Here is an 18,731-nt window from a genome sequence, read left to right on the forward strand (position 1 = left end):
ATGGCTCTGATAGAGATGATCTGGCATCAGCCACACTAGTGCTGGGCACCTGCCAGCCTGAGCCAGCCAACGTCGCCTGAGAAGGCAGCATCAGCCACTGCAGGGGTCTGCACCTTTTCTGTCCCAGAAGAGATGGCCAAGAAAGAAAATGCTGTTCTCAGGGCTGAGCCGATATCCTCCCTGGTGGCACGACTGAGTTAGAAAGATTGTCATGAGTACAAAGCCACCTGTCCAGGGCTCTGCAGGCCCAGCGCATCTGGTGTCAGGGAACCTCAGAGTGGGACACTGGTCCGCAGTAGGTGACTGTGGGGGTGCTGGGTCTGCTTGACCAAAATGCCGCAGGCCAAACCATGGGCAACCACAGAACAGAAGGTGGGGCACACAACCCCCACAGGATGGAGCCACCACCCTGGTGGGCTGGAGTGGCTTGGAGCAGCTGGTGAGAGCTGAGCAGTAAACCTCCAGGGATTTTGTGGCCAGGTGATACTGCCCACTCTGAGAATATTTATATCCCGCAGAGAGGTAAACATTTCAAACTGGGGCTGGGCTGCTCGACACCCACAAGGAAGAGGGCACACTCCCCTCAGTGGGAGTGATTCCACCCACACTCCCTGGCCCAGAAGCTACATTAGCTTCTTGGGTCTTAGATGAAGGCAGGGCTCTGGGTCAGGCGCTAAGGTGCGCAGCTGGCCCTAACCATTGAACCACCTGCCTCTGCTCCCTTCCCACAGGAGAGAGCTGCCGCCTGTTTGACTAAGTGGGAGGGTGGCAGGAAGCAGAGGTACTTTCCAGAGAGCTGGGGTCTGAATGAGCCCTTTGAGGGGCTGGGCCCTGCTGTTTCCTGTGTGGAGAGGCGCTCACACTGGCTGCCTTGTGTTGCTGGAGTGTGCAAGCCAGGCAGCCCCCTTGTCAGAACAGAGGCCTCTGAAGCCAAGCTGGCTGGGGCTTTGGAAACTCTGACAGTACCCCCACCTCACCTCCATACTTGTGCTCCTCTCACCCTTCTGACAGGCTGCATCCAGAATTGCTGTCATTAGGTAGTGGGGCAGTTGGAGAGGGCTTTCAAATATAAAGAGGGTACAGGATGAAGAAATAACAAACTAGAAGTCAATCCCAGAGGACATCCCAGAGGAGGTGAGGCAGCCTAATGTATCACACAGGAAGAGTAATAAATGATCTCAAGGAGAAGGATGAGTGGAAGGTTGGCTAGCGGAGATGTATGGATCTTTCCGGGTGGGGCAATGGAGGCTTCTGCTCCCATGCCCCCCCTTACTGTTCTAGACAACTTACAGGCAGAGGGTTAATGTAGGCTGAGGAAGGGGGGTTGTGGTGTAGTGTGTATAGGCCAAGCCCTCTGTGTGGGAGGGGCAAGTGCCCCGGGCTCTGGAAGATGAGCTGAAGCTGCAGAAAGGCTGCCTGTGTGGCCTTTTTTTTTTTTTTTTTTTGGGTGGAGGAAGGTCACAGGTGAGTGTCCAGGGCTATGCAGATGTGTGTGCCTGAGTGTGTGGGTGGCTGCTCGGGGGTGTCTTTGGGGTTTGTGTAAAGCTATGTGTTTGTGTATACGCGTGAGGACCCAGAGCTGTTAGGACAGAGGAGCGATTGTGCCCAGCCCATCCTGCCTCCCTTGCCTGCCTGCCATTACTTAGACAGGCCTGGCTCCCTCAAAGAGGCCATGTGTTCCTGGAGGGCTCCTGCCCCTCCCGTCCCAGAGTTCTGCTGAAGGTGGGGAAGTCCTCGTGGCTTCCCACCCTTCCTCTCACGAACAGGGAGCTGCTGTCTGGACCCCAGGGTGGGGTGGCTCCATGCTTTTCCTGAGACCCGGGGTTAGGATAGAGAAAGAGCCAGTGTCCTGCTGTGCTGGTCTCTTTCACAGATGGTCAAGCGAAGCTTTGGTCAATCTAGTTAGCCCCGGATTATGTTGGTACCTCCTGGATCTCTGGGGTGATACTCTTGGGGAGTGTGTCAGTGGGGACCTGGTCCCTGTATAAGGCTGCAGCTTCTCCAGTTCCCTGTTTAGGTTTGTTGAGGTTGGGTCTTCCGTGTAGTCAGGGTTGGGTTTGTAGTCTGCATCTTCTTGGTAGGATTCTATGCGCATTAGTCTCGTTCTGCTGGGCTGGGAGCAAGGTTTCCAGTTTTGAGGCTTCCTCTAGTCCTGGGGGCCTGCTGCAGACCCAGCTCCTCGAAGTCCTCTGAACTCTGTGCAAGCCAACTGTCTGTCTTTCTATCTGTCCTATTTCTCAACACCACAGCTCTGCCACCCAGCTCTGCCCACTGCCCTACATCTGGCTGCTGATTCCCTTGGTCTCTCTCCCTGACACCCTCCCCCACCCCCCCAGCTTTCTCTTTGATTTCCCTTGCACCTATCTAACTGGGAATACAACTCTCTGCCCTAGGGTGTACTAGAGAGTCAGGCCTCTGGCTACCTCTGTCCTGGGTGCCCCACCCTGGAGATTGAGTTCCACAATATCAAAGTTCTCTATGGCTCGGGCCATAGGGGCTCCAGGGGAGAAGCTATCTGACTTGGTCTTAGAAAGGTAAGCTTCAGGTCTCAGCCCCGCCCACAACACCCTGTTTCCAGGCAGTGAACCCCCGTGAGCTCCGTGCTACCCCTCATAGCCTAGGGCAGTCAGGCTGGCTTCCACAGCTGGCTTGCGTCATGGGCAGAGGCAGCATTCTTGCTTGTCTGCCGTAGCCTGACTTTATAAGGGAGAAAATGGGAGCCCAGGGCTGTTGGGCAGGATGGGCAGGAGTGCCTGCTGCCCGGCTGAGTGCAGGGTGGGGGTGGGAGCCCCTGGGCGTGCGAACATAGTGGTGACGCCTAGTGCTTGCTGCAAGAGAGGTGGGCAAGAGCGACAGGAGACAATCTCTGATCATTCGTCCATCCATCCAAACACTCGGGCACGCACAAGCATTTTAGGCATATGTTCCCTAAGGCAGCAACTGGGATGGAAAAGAAGAACCAGCCTGGGAGAGAGGTGCTGAAAGTGAGACATAGTGACCCCTCTTCACAAAGACTGAACTCAAGGGGCACAGAGCTAGAGTTAGGAAAGGGGACAAGGAAGCCCAGGGTGACAGTGAAGGCAGGACCTACTGCTGTGGGCTGGAATGAGGGGTGTCCAGAGAGTTGGGAGGAAGAGGGTCCCCTCTTTGGGAAGCTGGATTTCTCTACTGTAGCCTGTGGGGTTTGGCATCAGGGTGAGGTATCCTGGTTCCAGGTCTGAGGAGGCAGGATGAGGCTGGAGTCTTCAAGAGAGTCTGAGGGGCACTGGGATAGATTCTCAGGAGGGCTGGGGCAGGGTTGAAGGGCTTTCTGTCTACACTCATGGGTTTGGGGGTCCACCTGAATACAGCCTTTGTAAGAGCAATGGGCCAAGTGCCCTGCCTGAGCCACTATTCTCTCTGAGGTCACCCAGCCCTCATGTCCCCTTGCCTTCCCTTGTACCTCTGAGGATTCCTTCTTGTTTCTCCACCATAGTTATACCTTCAAGCCAGGGAAACCTGAAGGAGGTTTCCTTAAAGGTAGGCAGACGCTGGTGCCCTGGGCACTGACTTTCTCTGCTCTGGGCTGGGGGAGCAAAGTGACAAGTTGACCAAAGCAGCCTGTGGCGTCCCCATAGACCCAAGTAGCTGGTGTGTGTGTGTGTGTGTGTGTGTGTGTGTGTGTATGTGTGCATATGTGTGTGTGTGTGTGTATGCATGAGCTTGTACTTGAGTGCATGTGTATGTGTGCGCACTCATGTGTACGTGCAAGTATGTGTGCGTGCATGTATTGAGGGTGTCAGCATACCTGGATAGTACGTGTAGGTGGGCATGGGGTCAGTGAGGATGCTGGATACTGGGTACAAAGACTGATAGATAGAACTGTGTGTTCAGGATTCTGGTTGGCCAGGGTTGAAGGATAATCTACCAGTTCTGCCCCCTCCTAAGAGCGCTTGGCAAGAGAAAATCTGCCTGGTGGTCCCAGTTGGGCGGCTCTCTCCTCCCAAATCTACTTCCCACATAATCTCCATCAGCACATCTCACCCCTCTGAAAGGCCAAGCCATCATCCTGAGGTAGGCCCTCATCCTTCCTCACCTCTGCTACTCTGAAGGTATCCAGGGAAGGTGAAGTGGAGCAGACTCAGGTTAGACGACAGGGACAACGACCTTTACAGGCATGGCACTGGGTTACAGGGCCAAGTCTGCAGCTCTCACTGCTAAGAGAGGCCCAGTGCTGGAAGACTGTACACCGTTGATGCTCTTCAGCTGTCCTCACTTGATTCCAGTCTCCCCAGCCGTGTGAACAACAGTAGGCTAGTTGACAATCATGCGGCATTGGGATTTAGAGCTGTCCTCTCTCTCAGGAGACAAGACCTCACCCCAGGGCAGTGCTGGATCACAAAGCACGGTGAGACCAGACAAAGGACCACCATGAGCACCACAAGACTCCTGCTGGGCTCACGATAATCTCCCTCCCCTCATTCCAAGAACTCCGAGGCCACAAGAATAGCACTCGGACCTTGACTCTCTCATGGACTCTTTGGTTCTCTGAAAGTCCAAAAAGGCCAGAACCGAAGTTTCTTCAATTGTTGCCTGAGCTCTGGCTCTGGCACTGGCCTCAGCTGCTGGCCCTCTAACAGCTATCATCATTCAGCCATGCTGAGGGCCATATACTAAGGATGACTTCCCAAGTATGGAAGCCCATATGGAGGATGAACGCCCCTGGAGAAAAGAAAGAATGGTCTTGGAGATCCCCCGGGAGCTCTGTGGGGGCAGGACTAGTATCCTAGGCTTCCAGCCACATATGCCCAGCCATGCTGGGCACAAGAGGAAACAGGAGGGAAAATGAGAGGTTTTGATGGAACCAATCACTCAGGGTCCACCCAAGCTGGAGGCTGGGACAGGGAGGAAGCGGGGCTCAATGGAGTCTTTGTGTAGCTCCACTGCTCCCCTGCCTCAGGCAAAGAGGGTGGGGCTAGTGTGGTGAGGAACCATTCCAAGAGGGTTTTCTCTGCCTTATAATTTTCCTCCTTGTTCAGATGGGTGGATTTCCAGGGCCTTTCCCACATTCCCTATCCCTGGCTGGCCAGGCCCTAGTGGGTGTGAGATTCCCATCTCAGTGGGTCCAGCCTGGGATAAGGTTACTGGTATGCAAGAGAGAAGAAGGGACCCTCCCCAGCCTTAGCAGGGTCTCTATGAGACAATTTCCCTCTTATAAGAGAAGACACTGAGGCCTTGACAATGAGACAGAGAGGCTCATGGGGACAGAGGCCAGGCTGGGGCTGAAGCCCCTGTGGGTGTGGCTCCAGAGCTGGGTGCTGTGGGTGCAGGCAAGGAGATGTGTACACACAGAGGTGATGGCTGGAGCATCTGCACTGGCCGGGGTGGGAGGAGGGTGTGAGGGCTGGCTGGCAGCTTGCCCGGGGAAGACACACTTTTTCCCTTCTTGTCCCCCTGAGGCTCCCTCTGTCAGAGTCGGGTGGAAGTGGGAGGAGTGGAGGGCCGGAGGGAACGCATCTGCTTTGGCTGGCAGGGTGAGGCGTCCTGGCTTCTCCTGGAGCAGCTGCGGGTGGGCTCAGAGAGCTTCTGCGGGAGGGAGGGACTGGTGAGGGGTGGACTAGTCTTCTCAGAAGCCGGCGATTGAGTGCCAGTCCTGCCCACTGGGGACTTGGAGGTCAGGGAGGGTGGGAAGTAGAGGGTCTAGAGACTAAGCAAGGGTGGAAGCTACTCTGAGAGTGTCTGTTGGGCCTAACCCTCTTGAAGTCAGGGCTCAGATGCCCCTTAGTGTCACAGACCAGTCACCACAGGGGCTACTGTTACAGGGCTATTGGGAAGGTGTCTTGGAACTTTCTTGCCTGGAAAGCTGGGTTTGGAGATGTGGGTGTGTGAGCTTCGGTGGGGAACAATGACTGGGGGCCTGGACTTAAAGCTTGGTGACACTGTGTGTGCAGAACAGGCTGAATTCCTTAGAATATCATTTCTAACATTTAGGGAAGAAGAGGGGGAGACCTGGAGGTAGATTAAGGATCATCAGTCTCCTAAAACACACACAGACACATACAGACAGGCAGATAGGCAGGCAGGTGGACAGACAGACAGACAGACAGACACACACACACACACACACACACACACACACCTCAACTTGGAGACCTGATCGCCTACATTCTCTCGGGCCTCAGTCTTTCCATCTGTGAAAGGGGACTTAGATGAGGGGGACAACCCATGCCTGGATTCAGGTCGGCTCAGACATGAGTGACTGATAGGCAGCTTCGATCACTAAAGTGGGTCCTGAGGACCAGCCTCTAGTTGGAAGCCTGTGTGTGTATGTGTGTGCTAGATCAAACCAGGGCTTTGCCCATGCTCAGCATGTGCTTTAGCACTGAGCACCACCTCCACGTGTCAGAAGTTCTTCAGTGTAGGCCCCAGGCTTGTGTCCCTGCCTAAGGCACTTCCACATCCACAGAATCCACGAAAGTGTAGACAGAGGAAGCATCCGTAGGTAGAGGAGTAGAAATCAGAAGGAGGTGATATTTGGCTCATGTGAGAATTTTCTTCTTGAAAAACCTTATTTTTCTATGTGTATGTGTGTTTGCCTGTATGTATGTCTGGGCACCATATGCATGCGGTCCCTGTGGAGGCCAGAAGAGGGTGTAGGTTCCCCTGGAACTGGAATTATGGCCAGTTGTGCTCTACATGGGGGTGCTGGGAATCAAACTCAGGTTCTCCTGAAGAACATCAAGCATTCCTAACATCTGAGCCATCTCTCCAGTCCTGAGAGTTTCCTATCAAGGAGATCTTTTTCACACAGGCAGAGTAGCAAATTATTACACTGGCCAGTGCCCAGCCATCAGAATCTGTGGCTACAAGGTGGGCCCAGAAGCCACAGGGTGTCTGCTAACGGCTTGAGGTCCTTAAGCATTCCACGTAGGCCTGCCTCCTGTTAGTATTGGTTCTCACTGAGCTTTCCTGCCACCTGTAGCTCCCAGGGACTAAATACTACTTTTGCTACAAGTACCCATTTTTGCTTCTCTAGCTTCAGGCATGGATGGCCTCTTATGCTGGGCCCTCAGGCCCGTGGACATCTGGGCCTGAAACCCCATGTCTGACCCCACTCAGCAAACAAGGTCATATTGCCCCAAGCTGCTCACTGGCCCAGTAAAGGTCCTACTACCTAGCCACTGTAGACAGAAACTGAGTTCTTCTGGACCCACTCTTTCCTCCCTCATCAGAGTCAAGGAATATCCATTGTCCATCTCTCCTGCCTCTAGCTTCTCCCTTTAATTAATCTCCCTTTCCACTGGGTCATCCTACAAGGCAGATCACCACCATCTTGTGCCTGTCTTAGTTAACTTCCTGCCTTCCCCTGCAAGGAGTAGCCACAGTTAAACAGATTTGCCCAGCATCCTCCCTGGCCTGGAAGCTTTGGGTGATCTACCCCATGATCAGGCTCTAAACCCCGAGTGGGATGTGGAAGGTCCTGCGTGACCTTGCTTCCATCCACAGCATTCCCCTTCATTGCCGTGAACCTTCTAGGTACCTACTTCGCTGGACCTCGGGCTTTTCTGCCAAAATCTAGCCGATATCTACGCCCTGTTTTGTTTTGTTTTTGTTTTTAAAGATTTATTATTTATTTATTACAAGTACACTCTAGCTGTCTTCAGATGCACCAGAAGAGGGCATCCGATCTCATTATGGGTGGTTGTGAGCCACCATGTGGTTGCTGGGATTTGAACTCAGGACCTTTGGAAGAGCAACTGGTGCTCTTACCCGCTGAGCCATCTCACCAGCCCCTACACCCTGTTTTGGATCCAGCATGTTTCTTCCTTCTCTCTGAGGGCAGGTCTCATGGTTCCCTCATCCTGTCTCACAGCCAAGGCTCCTTCATTTTATGTGGGCTGTAGATACTCAACTGTGGCCTGGGGAGCTGTACCACCTCTCTATGTTGACACTGTGAGTCTCAGGCACGAGACTGACCTTGTGTGATGGAGGGAGATGGGGAGGGGTGTGTAAAGGGCGGGCCCCTAGCCGGTCCAGGTAGCATCTTGGAGACTGCCTCATCTGTGTCTCACCCCCCAGCTTCCTTTCTAGCTCTGCCAACCATCTAGGGTGACTGGACACAGGGGCTGAGGAAGGGTGGGCTCCAGTCAGGGGTTGCTTTTCTGGCCATGGTCACCCAGTCTGATGCTTGTTTTTAAAGAAAATAGACTGTGAGCCCCTATTTATAGCTGGAGGCATAACCACAAACGGAGGATGGGGTTTGAAGTTGTGCAGGCTTCTGCTCCAGCAGGACCTAAGGAGGGACCATTCCCAGGCCCTCTCCCACCCCCAGGCTCTAAGGAAGTGCCTGTGGGATCCTGACATTCCCTGGGACAGGATGTAGCCTATGCTTTGGGGTAGGGGATGGGGCCTGGGTGAGGGGGGATGGAAAATTTCTCTCGGGATTATTGGTCCCCGGGGCCCAGACTCCCATGTTGGGATGGGTGGTTGTGGGTCTATTTTGTCTACCGAGAAGACAGATGAGGGCCCTGGGGGTGCCAGCTGCAGAGTGGGCACTTCAGACTGCCACCCAAATTGGGTAAAGCATGACACAGAGAAAGAACAGGACCAGAGTTGGGAGAGGCAAAGATGAAGAGCCAGCAGTGCGAAGGGAGAGACAGAGGGACCACAGATATGGAGAAATGAAGACAGCCAGCCAGAGACAGGGATGGTTGAGATGGAGAGACAGAGATGGGATAGAAAAGGGTCTGGGAGAGAGATGGGGAGCCTGCAGCCCATGGATCTGTAAGCAGAGTTAGGCAGGAGCAACAGGGGAAGCCAGAAGTGGGCGTCTCTGCCAACAGGGAGTCTTCAGGGCACTCAGGGTACAGTGTGGGCCTGAGCTGGAACCAAATAGGCAAGGGCAGTAATAGGAATCTCTGTGACCTTCCCATTCATCCCTAGACACTGGGATTGGAGACCCGTCTCATTCTGGTACTCCTGCAGTACAAACTTAGTTGTGGTGGGGTGCAATAAAATGCAACTGGCAAGGCAGGGCCTTTGGGGTCAGCTCCATCTCTGGCTTACTAGGGAATGAGCTTCCTAGTCCTGATAGGTTACAAGCTAAATCCACCTGCTGCTACTCACTGTTGAGCTTTTAGAGCTATGGGCTGACTGTAGCCTGGGCATGTGTCATAGAGCCATAGCCACAACTGGTGACTCAGACAGTTAAAAAAGGAGCAGTCCCAAGCCGTGACTCAACTGGCTCTGGAAGGACTGGGTGGGTCTGGCTGGGGCAAAATGGGGTGGTCTGAGTTTATTTTTGGCAGGGTGGGGCCAAGCTAGGGGGTGGAAGATGGGAACTGGGGGTGGGGGGAAACTCTCATCCTGGGAGAGCCCCAGGGTCTGGGACCAACTACGAAAAGTGGTTTCCCAATGCCCGGGAACACTGGCTAACCAATGAATGCCCTTAAGCCCTGAGGAAGGTCTACTCCAGCTGGCTGTGTGGCTTAGGACAAGCAGCTAGCTAGAAGCTGAGTCCCTGTCCCATTCTTAAGAGCTTGGACTCAGAGTTTTAGAGATGCCTTGGGAGATTAAGGTTTTCATGCAGAGGCACAGAGTGGGACAGAGGTCTGTTGAAGGTCACACGGCAGTGTCAGATATCTCAACCTGTCACGTAGTAAGCATGGATACAAGTTCCCTACCCATTGATTGTTACTAAGTGGAGGGAGAAGCCTCCATCTCAGCCCCTACTTTGAGAAAGGCTCAGCTGGGCTACAGATGGGAGGCCTGAAGCACACAGACCCCAGATGCCTGGAGACAGAAACAGCCAGGGCCAGGCGCCTGGATTCTATTAGAACATCCAGGGAGCTGGCTGGGCCCTTCCCAGAATGCTCTGGGGTGAAGGCAAATGTCTCTGGATAGTCCTTCATCCCAAGGATGCCTCTAGAGTTACATGGCCAGGCTTCTTTCTCACCCTGTAGCCATCTCTAGAAAGCTACCTCTCACATATCCTCACTGAACTCACATGGGCATCACCATCACAAGCATCCCAGAGACATCTTCCCAACTTCACTCAGCCTGAATTTCCGTCCCTTGTTATGCTGCCACTATTGCTGATTCCAGTGGTGATTGTGGTCCATAGTACTCTGAAGGACTTTATGCCAATGTCACTGGGCTCTGGTCAGAATTGGAGAGGGGATCAAGAGAAGGCCCTGTGGAGTTAGCAGAGGGCAAGAAAAAGACAGGTTTCTGGGTTCCCTTACTCATACCGGAGCCCATTTTTTCGTTCCTGGTCACTTGCTTTGGGGACAGAGCCTGCCTATCTTTTGGTTACTCACTTAGCATCTACTGGGTTTCAGCTGCATATCAGCTCGTGTACCTTGTACAGGGCCGTCTGCTATTGGGAAGTAGGTTCTGGGTACCCAGGAGGGATTTTCTGCTCTGTCAGTGAGGTCCCAACAAGGTGAGACCTCAGCCGTCAAGAGGGACAGATGCAGAGCCCTGCCCCCACTTTGTAAAGGCTCCTGGGCTGGGGGTGTGGTAGGTGGCTGACAGCCCTCCCAGAGTCCTTGTCTTGGAACCTTTCCTGAACAGGATCACCCCACCACCACCACTAAGCCACCCACCCCAGAAAGAATAACAGCAAACCTTGGGCACAAATGCCTGGCAGAGCTTTGATTTCCAGGGCATGGTCTGGCTTCATTGACACATATGAGAGGTAGGGGTAATTCTTTCCTATTTTATAAAGGGCTAATTGGAGGCTCAGAGTGGGCCAAGCCAAGGTCCTTGCACAAGGGCTGGGACCTAATCCCAGAGGAACGCTCTAACGCCATGCTTGTAACCGCTGTGCCTAGCCTCCTGCCTCCCCATAGAAGGTCTCTAAGGAACCAAGGCTGAGAGCAGGAAAGGTGGGGGCTGAGTCAAAATGAGAATTGGAAAGACGCTCAGCCATAACCCAGAGACTCCCCAAAATGGTGATTTGTTCTCCCTCCGCCAGGAAGTGGGGGGGGGGGCACAAGCCTGCCTTGCCCCAGCTGCAGCAGAGATTCTTGGCCCCAGTGCCTGTGCACCAGAGAAGGGGGCAGGGAGGAGCTGATGTCGTGGGAATCAGCATCCTGGGCCCATTGATATTTATAGCTGCCCCTCCTGAAATGTGGGCGGGGAAGGGTTTGCTCTTAGGTGGGAACGGAAGTTGGGCTCCTCTCCCCAGTCTCCTCTGCTCCCCAGAGAGCAGATTGGCGGAGACTTAGCCAGAGGCCCTTTCCTGGCCAGGGTATATGTCTTGAATTGGGGGCTTTCCCTAGGGCTGCTGGCTTGCAGGCTGGACACAGTCTTGGTCAGAGCCTACCGAACAATGTGCAGCATGTGCGTGTGTACATGTGGGGCACACACATACTCACGCATGCACACCTGCTGAGTGTCTAACCATACTCAGGAGACAGAGGGAGTTTTATACAGAGCCCCAAGAGAAAGGCTGATGACTGCGGACGTTAGCTAATGGCCAGACATTAGGACGTGACTCATGTTGACCACGGAGGGAGAGGAGGGCACAGCAGAGTAACAGTGTGGTGGTGAGTGTGGCCACAAGACAGTGAAGCTTCTGCTCACTTGGATGTTCAGGAATGTTCTGCTTGATGGCAGGAGTAGCCAAGTGGGAGTCTGGGCAGGAGGAACTTCAGGGTCTGGGTGTGTGGAGGCTGGGTTCAGGGGCTGCTCTCTGCCTTCAGGCTCCCTGCTGAATGGTCTGGAGAAGAACACTTTACAGGGAACCCTGCAGTCAGCCTTGAGTGGGATTCTTTGGAAGATAGGAAGCAATCTTAATCAACCAATCTCATTCTCTTTCTCCACCACAAGATCCTCTATTAAAACGGTATATTTTTATTGTCTTGTTTTGTTTGAGACAGGATCTCACGATTGAGCCAAGAATGTCTAAGGGCCTTAGACTCACTATTTAGCTAAGAATGACCTGGAACTCCAGATCCTCTTATTCTACCTCCAAGTCCTGGGATAACAGGTGCATGCTCTCACACTGTTTATGCAGTGGAGCTGGAGCCTGAACTCAACTTTCATGCATGTTAGACAAACACTGTAATGGCTAAGCTAGATCCTCACCCAACAGTGTTTTTAATCATCATCATCGTCACCACCACCACCACCACCACCACTGCTTTGAGACAGGGTCTTAATACGTAGCCTAGGCTGGCCATGAACTTTCAGTCTTGCTTCTTCCTCCTGAGTACAGGGTTTATAGGAATGTACCATCACTCCTGGCAAAAAGCAGATAAAACTCAACCTATAAACATTTGTGTAGGAAGCTGCTACAGTACGTGCACTGGGTGAGACAGGCATCTTATTTTCTCAGGATCACATACCTCTGGGTGGGCTGGTGTGTGATCTCTGTGTGCAAAATCCCCAGTCAGCCCCCAGTGGACAAACCCTGTGCTCAGCTATGTGGTGGAGAGTCATGAGAAAGGAGGTGAGACACCAGGGGCTGCTGGTCCTATGGGTGAGGTCACCTTCCATACCAGGAATAAGGACAAAGGGCAGGGAGGCCTAGTCCCCAATCCTCTAAAGAAGCACTATGTGACTCCTGGCTATCAATGTCTTTAATCCTGCTATGACAGGATTGGGGCTGGTCTGGAGTCAGGGTTTCTCCTGTGAGGTCTGTGGAGGCAGAGGAGGAGGGGACAGACAGAAACACTTAAGTAAGCATGAGCCGTGGCTGGCAGCCTGGTTAATGCACACCAGAGTTGGCAGAGCTGGCTCCTCCACAGTCTTCGAGTCGGCGGGCGTGGGTAGGCACTGAGTTGAGAAGAACTGGTCAACAAGACAGGCACTGCTCTGGGCCAGGCCCACCCACACTACCTCCAGAACATGGATGATCCACACCATGGAGCCACCTTGACAACAGCCGAAGGCTACAACCCTTATCAGAGACAAATGTGTGGCTTCCTTTTTTTTTTTTTTCTTTTCTAGCTGGAAGTAGATGGAGGCTTTTAAATGGAACATTTGCTTTTGCTATGAGGTAGGAGGGCTTGGAAAAAACGGAAACAGTTGCGGGAGGGACAGCGACAGAGCCCTGGTCTTCTCTAGAGATATCTCTCTTCAGGGGGTGTGTGTGTGTGTGAGGTCATTGGCCCTGACTCTGATGGCCTGATCTGGGATGGCTACTCTATTGGGATGAGTACGACTTCCTGGAGTGGCTGGCAGGGGTAAGGAGAGGTGGGGGGCTAGAGGGTAAGGTAGAGTCCTTATTTTTCTCTGAGCCCAGTTTCCTCCTCTGTAAAATGGGGCCATTTCCTGCCTTGTACTCCAGCACCCACCCTCTGGAGGCAAATTCTGAGATTGAGCCTTGAACTGGCTTGACCCTCTTCCTGCTAGGAGACTTGGATTCTCCTGGAGATCACAGAGCTAGGGAACCCTGCCCTAGAGAGGATCTAAGCACTTAACTACTGATGCTAATCCAGTTAATTCCAAGATTCCTTGCAGATTCAGCAGTGAGGGTGATACTGTAAACCCAGACACACTCCATCTGTACTTAGAACAAGAGTTTTTATCTCTAGAAAGCTTTGTGGGATTGACATAGGCTGGGGCAGAGGGCATGCTGGAGGGGCGCTGGACCTGGCTGGCAGTTGTAGGGGAGTCAGTAAAACAACAGAACAGAAGCTAGCTTAAACTCCAGCCTACAGGCCCCTAGTTCATCTGCTCCTGGTCCTGACCAGGAAGTACAGCTTTGGCCCGCACCCCCATGGACTCCAAGGCACCACCCAAGCCCAAGTGTGTCAGGTGGGGGGCTGGAGATGAGGCAGCAGCTATTCCTGCCCTTACTGCCTCTGTCAGAGTCTGTGAGAACAGCTGTATAGCACCATGGCCTGAGCCTATGAGTCCTCATGTGCGAGCCCCATCTGTGTACCAGCGAACAAGCAAGCATGAACGTCAGGGATATTCAAGTTCCCCCTCCCCTACCCCATCCTGGGCAGCACGCCCAGTTCCCAGACAGCCTATACACTTCCTGCGTGAGCGCCACACATGCCCAATCCCTTCCCTGTGGCCCTCTCCCCTCCTAGTTCCAGCAAACAGCAGCCTAGCCCACCTGGCATGGGTCCCCCCTCCCCCATAGCCCCTGCCTAGGCAAGCACTGCTAAAAGGCCCTTCTTGTCCTGCCTGGGCATGCGGACATCGGGAGGGGGGAACTCAGTTATCTTTGGATCTAGGGAAGCTTTTCTAGAGTCTGGGTGGGCTGGGCTAAGGCCCTGGCCTCTGCCCTGCCTCAGAGTTCCGGGGCAGCACGCACAGTGCACGGACAAGGTTTGTCTGTCTCCACACCGCTGATGGCCGCTGTGAATCACTCTCAGAGCCCACAGGATCTACTCTGATTCTCTTTCTTGTATCTCAGGCCCTGAAGCCTGGTGGCCTTAAATACCCTATTGCTTCAGATCCCCACTCAGGTAACTCTAGAACTCCTCTGGGAGGCAGGTATATAGGCCCCACCTCAGTCTCTCATATCCCACCTTTTAGTCTGCGAGGGTAGGCCAGAGAAGAGGCACGCAGTCGCTGTCCCCAGTGCTACACCCCAGGATCTGGAACTATAGTAAAGCCTTCTTGTACTGTAATGCCACCTTCTTTCTCCTCAGACTGTCCCTCAGGCCACACCCTCCCAGCTCTGCTCCTCCGTGGAGGGTCTCGTCTCCCACAGAGCTCAGAAGGAGTGGACTTCCTTTCTTCCCTGTTAATTTTCTCGGGCAGCTGGGTTTCTGCAAAGGCCTAAGGCTTTTGCTTCCTCTCTGGGGGCTCATTTCTCCTGTCCGTACAGTTGAGATGTTGGTCCAGGTGGGTTGCCAAGAAAACTTGCCTCCCAGGCCCTATGACCTGGGTCCTCTGGAATGCAGAGAGGTATAAGGGAGGTGCCTCAGCTGGGACAAAAGAACCCAAGGGCCTGCAAGAGAGATGGGGTGATGCTTTCACCAGGAAGAACTCAGGAGGGCTCATAAAAAACCAGACAACCTGGGACAGCTGGACACCCTGCAGATAGAAATCAGCCCGGGGAAGAAATACAGGCCCCTGGACTCCTGATACCAGGCTGTGAGTCCAGCCCCCACATAGATCCCCTAGCCTGGGTTGGGGGTGACAGAGTTGTTATGCAGAAGCCCTGTCTGGCATAGGGGAGAACATCAGCCATTTCATTCTTTCTCCACGCCCAAAGTCCTTCCTGACGTTCAGGGTGGGTTTAACATTACAAAACAGACACCCTGCTGCACCTTCTTCTCACCATGGCTGCCCAGGCTGAGGGCCTCATTTTGCCATTTAAGGTTTCTGTGTCCCAGCCCAATGGCTCTTCCTGTCCTGTGCTCAAAATATGCCTTCCAGTCAGGCTGCTGCTCTTTCTATTTCAACACCCCGTTACACCCACCTCCCGTTCTTGTCCAGGCTGCGGACCGCAGACGGGCGTCAGACTCCCTTCCTACCCTTCAAGAATCGACTCAAGGACGATGGCTGGCCTTCTGTCCCACCTATCTTATTTCTGATTTCCTGCACATTTTTACCTGGATCTTTCCATATACAATTAGAAACTGCTCTTTGAATTTTACCTTACTTTACTACATCTCCTGAATTAACACAAGTTCTTTCCCTCCCTCTCTTTCTCCTTCCCCTCTCTTCTCCTTTCTTCCCCTGCCCTTTTATCCTCCCCCCCCACTTGTTTTGGAGGCAGGGTCTCACTCTAGCTAAAGCCAATCTGAGACTCTGCAGCCCAGGCTGGCCTTGAACCCACAGTGCAACTAATCCCCTTCCTTCGACCTCCTCAATACTGACATTACAGGCATGCATTGCCACACCCTGACTCAGCCTGCCCATCTTTGTGTAGCTCTAGTGTCATGTCTCTTGTTGCCAGTGGTGTCTAATGACAATGTGACACCACATTGGTACAATGGTGTCTAAGAATTGTTCTCGGTTGAAGCCCAAGCAGGTAGGGGCTGCAGGGAAACCATCTCTTGGCTGGAAATGCCCAGCTGCCTCAGTGTTCCCTCACATCTCTCAGGTCTGTTCATGTCTGGGGCTGTGAGATTTTAGGAAAGGCAGTCTGTGCAACAGGGATGAGGAGCCGGGATCTACCCGGAGTCACCTTAGTGTAGGGTCCTTCCCTGACTCACTTCCCTTCTGGGTGCCTTGTGATATCCTTCTTTAGAGCTAGTCTTCTCCATCTGACAGGGAGAGGGTGTGGTCTGGGCCCCTGGAAGGGAGACTCTAGTTCCTTCTCTGCTCTTAGTTGCTCTTGGAAATGGTCCTGAAAGATGTAGGCTGACTGCCTGATTCATACACTGGTAGTAATGACAGATGGGGCCCCGAGGCCACAGATCTTACAGCAGAACCAGACCTCATCTCCAGGAGAGGAAGAATGCTGTAGTTCTAGGGCTCCTGGGATTGTGACAACTGTGACAGAAGAGATGCCCACTAGCACCTACCTCTCAGAAGGTGTTCTTCACTCAATCTCTACTGGTCAGACACCGGAGCTAGGGGCAGGGGGTGTGGCCTGGGTTGCCTCAGGGCTATCAGAGAGATATCTGAGGGGGTGGCAGCCTTGCCTCTGGAACCCGGAGAGTGGGTGGTCTTATCTGTCACCAGCCAGGTCCTCTCAGTGAGGAGAGCAGGGATGAGGGGAAAAAAGTATAAGGATGGACAGAGTTAGGGGTAGAAGCCAGTTAGCCGGCCCTGGGAACAAAAAGATGGTACAGAAGCCAGAGGCAGTTAGAGGAGGAGTTCCACTGGAGGAGGCCATGGCAGAGGTGTGCTGGGCACACACAGGGTGGGGCATTATGCCTCCTCTCTGCTTCTCACTTCATAGCACCCCCACTTCTGGCTCAGAGTATCTGTGGCCAGGATGCACACTTAATGCTGCCTCTGGGTGTCCTTTGATACCCACTGTGGTCACTCAAACCTGTCTGGCAAAGAGAATGGATAACGCCGAGGTGGCCTAAGTGTCCAAAGCAATTTGGGTGGGCAGAGCCACACCCTTGGCAATCTGACTCTAGGGGGTCCTTTTCAGAGTCTGACTTTCTAGGGTCAGGACAACCAGACAACCTTGGATACCCGGAGTTCCCATAAACAGAGATCAGAGCTTTCCTTCCAGACCAGGCCCCTGGACACTTGATAAGGGACCATGAGTACAGTTCCCATATAGATCCTTTAGGCTGGGTCAGGGTCTCAGCCCCTCACTCACCAGGAGCTGTAGATCTGACCAACAAGGCCAAGGTAAAAGCCAAGGCCAAGGCTGGAGCTGACAGCGGGTGTCCCGGGCCGAGAAGCATCGCGGCGGGGCTGAGCGCCTGGACTTGTAAGGCGAAGGAACAGAGCGTGCTGAGTCTGGACAGCAGCGAGTCGCAAGTCACAAGTCAAGTCGCAAGTCGAGGGAGCACAGCTCCTCGCACGGGCTAGGGCGCAAGCAAGGGCTGTCCGATACTTAACTCCGGGGGCGGGGCAGGCGCCGACCCGCGCTTGGATTTCGGGCGGGGGCTCCCTCTGTCTGCTCCCACCTCCAACCTTCTTAAAGGAGCCGTGCTGGGCTCTTGCTCCTGGTTAGGGTTGAAGGACCTTTCCTGCCAAGGCAGACACATGCCCCATTTTAAGGATTTGGGACAATGTCTGTAAGTCTTTAGACCTCCCCCCACCCCCCAGAACACTGTGGACAGGATCGCTTGAAAATGGGAAATAAAAGTGAGAGCTGCCAGCTCTCTTCTACCCTTGTGGGGATGTAGGTGTTTAGGTGCCTTCAAGGTTACATACAGGTCCCTGAGGATTCCACTGGAGCAGACGGCTAGGCAGGGCTCTGGATTTGCCCTTCACTTTCCACAGACTGTATATTCTCTGCCTGTAAAGACAAGAGGTCTGTATCTTGTGGTGCAGAAGCTCAGCCCTGTGGTAATGCTTCAAAACAACCCTGTGAGGTAGGGCTTGAGCACCCTTCTCTTCATTTTGTGGAGGAGGAGCCCAGCTCAGAATCCAAGGTCAAAGGTACGTGCCTGGCCATTTCCTGCCAGGATCCCAGGCCTCCTGACCCAAAAAAATCTTGGTGTTTTCACTTGCCCCACCGCCTCCTGGAAATCTGGCCCTGGATTTAGCTCCTACCTAACAGCTTCAGGCTGGGGCCTTCTCCTGGCTCCTTCCCAGGCAAGAGCCTGCCTAGTCCCAACCAGGAGCTGGAAAAAGCAGAGTTATTATGGCCTTTCCCAGTGCCTGTGTCTGGCCAGCCCCAGCTGCATTGGGACCTGGCCTGGGTTTTTCCAGGGGATGGAGAGGAACACTCCTGTTCCCCTCTTTTTTCATACATATCCCTTCACTGGGCTCCCTGCTGTGCCCACACTCCACTGTGCACCCTCTTTCCAATCCTTACCCCTGAGCAGCAACAATGCTTCCTGGCTTTTGATAGAACTGAATCCCATTTAGATATAGAAACGGAGGCTGAGAGAGATTAAAGGGCCTGGGCAAGTTGATCCAGGTGAGGGCAAGCCAAATCATCCAGCTCTGTGCTCTTACCCCCATGCCTGGTCTGATGGTGTTCTTGATCCCAGTTCACTTACTTGACTGTCGGGCCTTTGCTAGTCCCCTTCTTCTGTGTTCCAGTTCCTCATTTACAATTTGGAATTTGTAAGCATTAAGTGTTTTACGATGTCTCAAATGCCTACCCCAGGGCCTGGCATACCGTAGGTGCTCAATGCATATCTTCTTCTCTTCTTCCTCTCTCATTCTATATATCCCAGTACTTCCAGGTTTGTATA

The 18,731-nt window shown here is 53.4% G+C and overlaps 1 protein-coding gene across 1 annotated transcript in view; it reads right to left on the minus strand.

The window, feature by feature from the left end:
* The window catches only part of Cspg4 (chondroitin sulfate proteoglycan 4), a 35,692-nt gene extending 18,038 nt beyond the window's left edge, over positions 1 to 17,654 (minus strand). Inside the window, exon 1 of the mRNA XM_031344247.1 lies at positions 17,177 to 17,654. Within this exon, the coding sequence (XP_031200107.1) occupies positions 17,177 to 17,264 (88 nt within the window). The 5' untranslated portion in view covers positions 17,265 to 17,654. The remainder of the gene's footprint in view (positions 1 to 17,176) is intronic.
* Between the last annotated feature and the right edge of the window lie 1,077 nt (positions 17,655 to 18,731).

Source organism: Mastomys coucha, unplaced genomic scaffold, assembly GCF_008632895.1.
Source record: "Mastomys coucha isolate ucsf_1 unplaced genomic scaffold, UCSF_Mcou_1 pScaffold23, whole genome shotgun sequence".
Classification (NCBI taxonomy): Eukaryota; Metazoa; Chordata; class Mammalia; order Rodentia; family Muridae; genus Mastomys; species Mastomys coucha.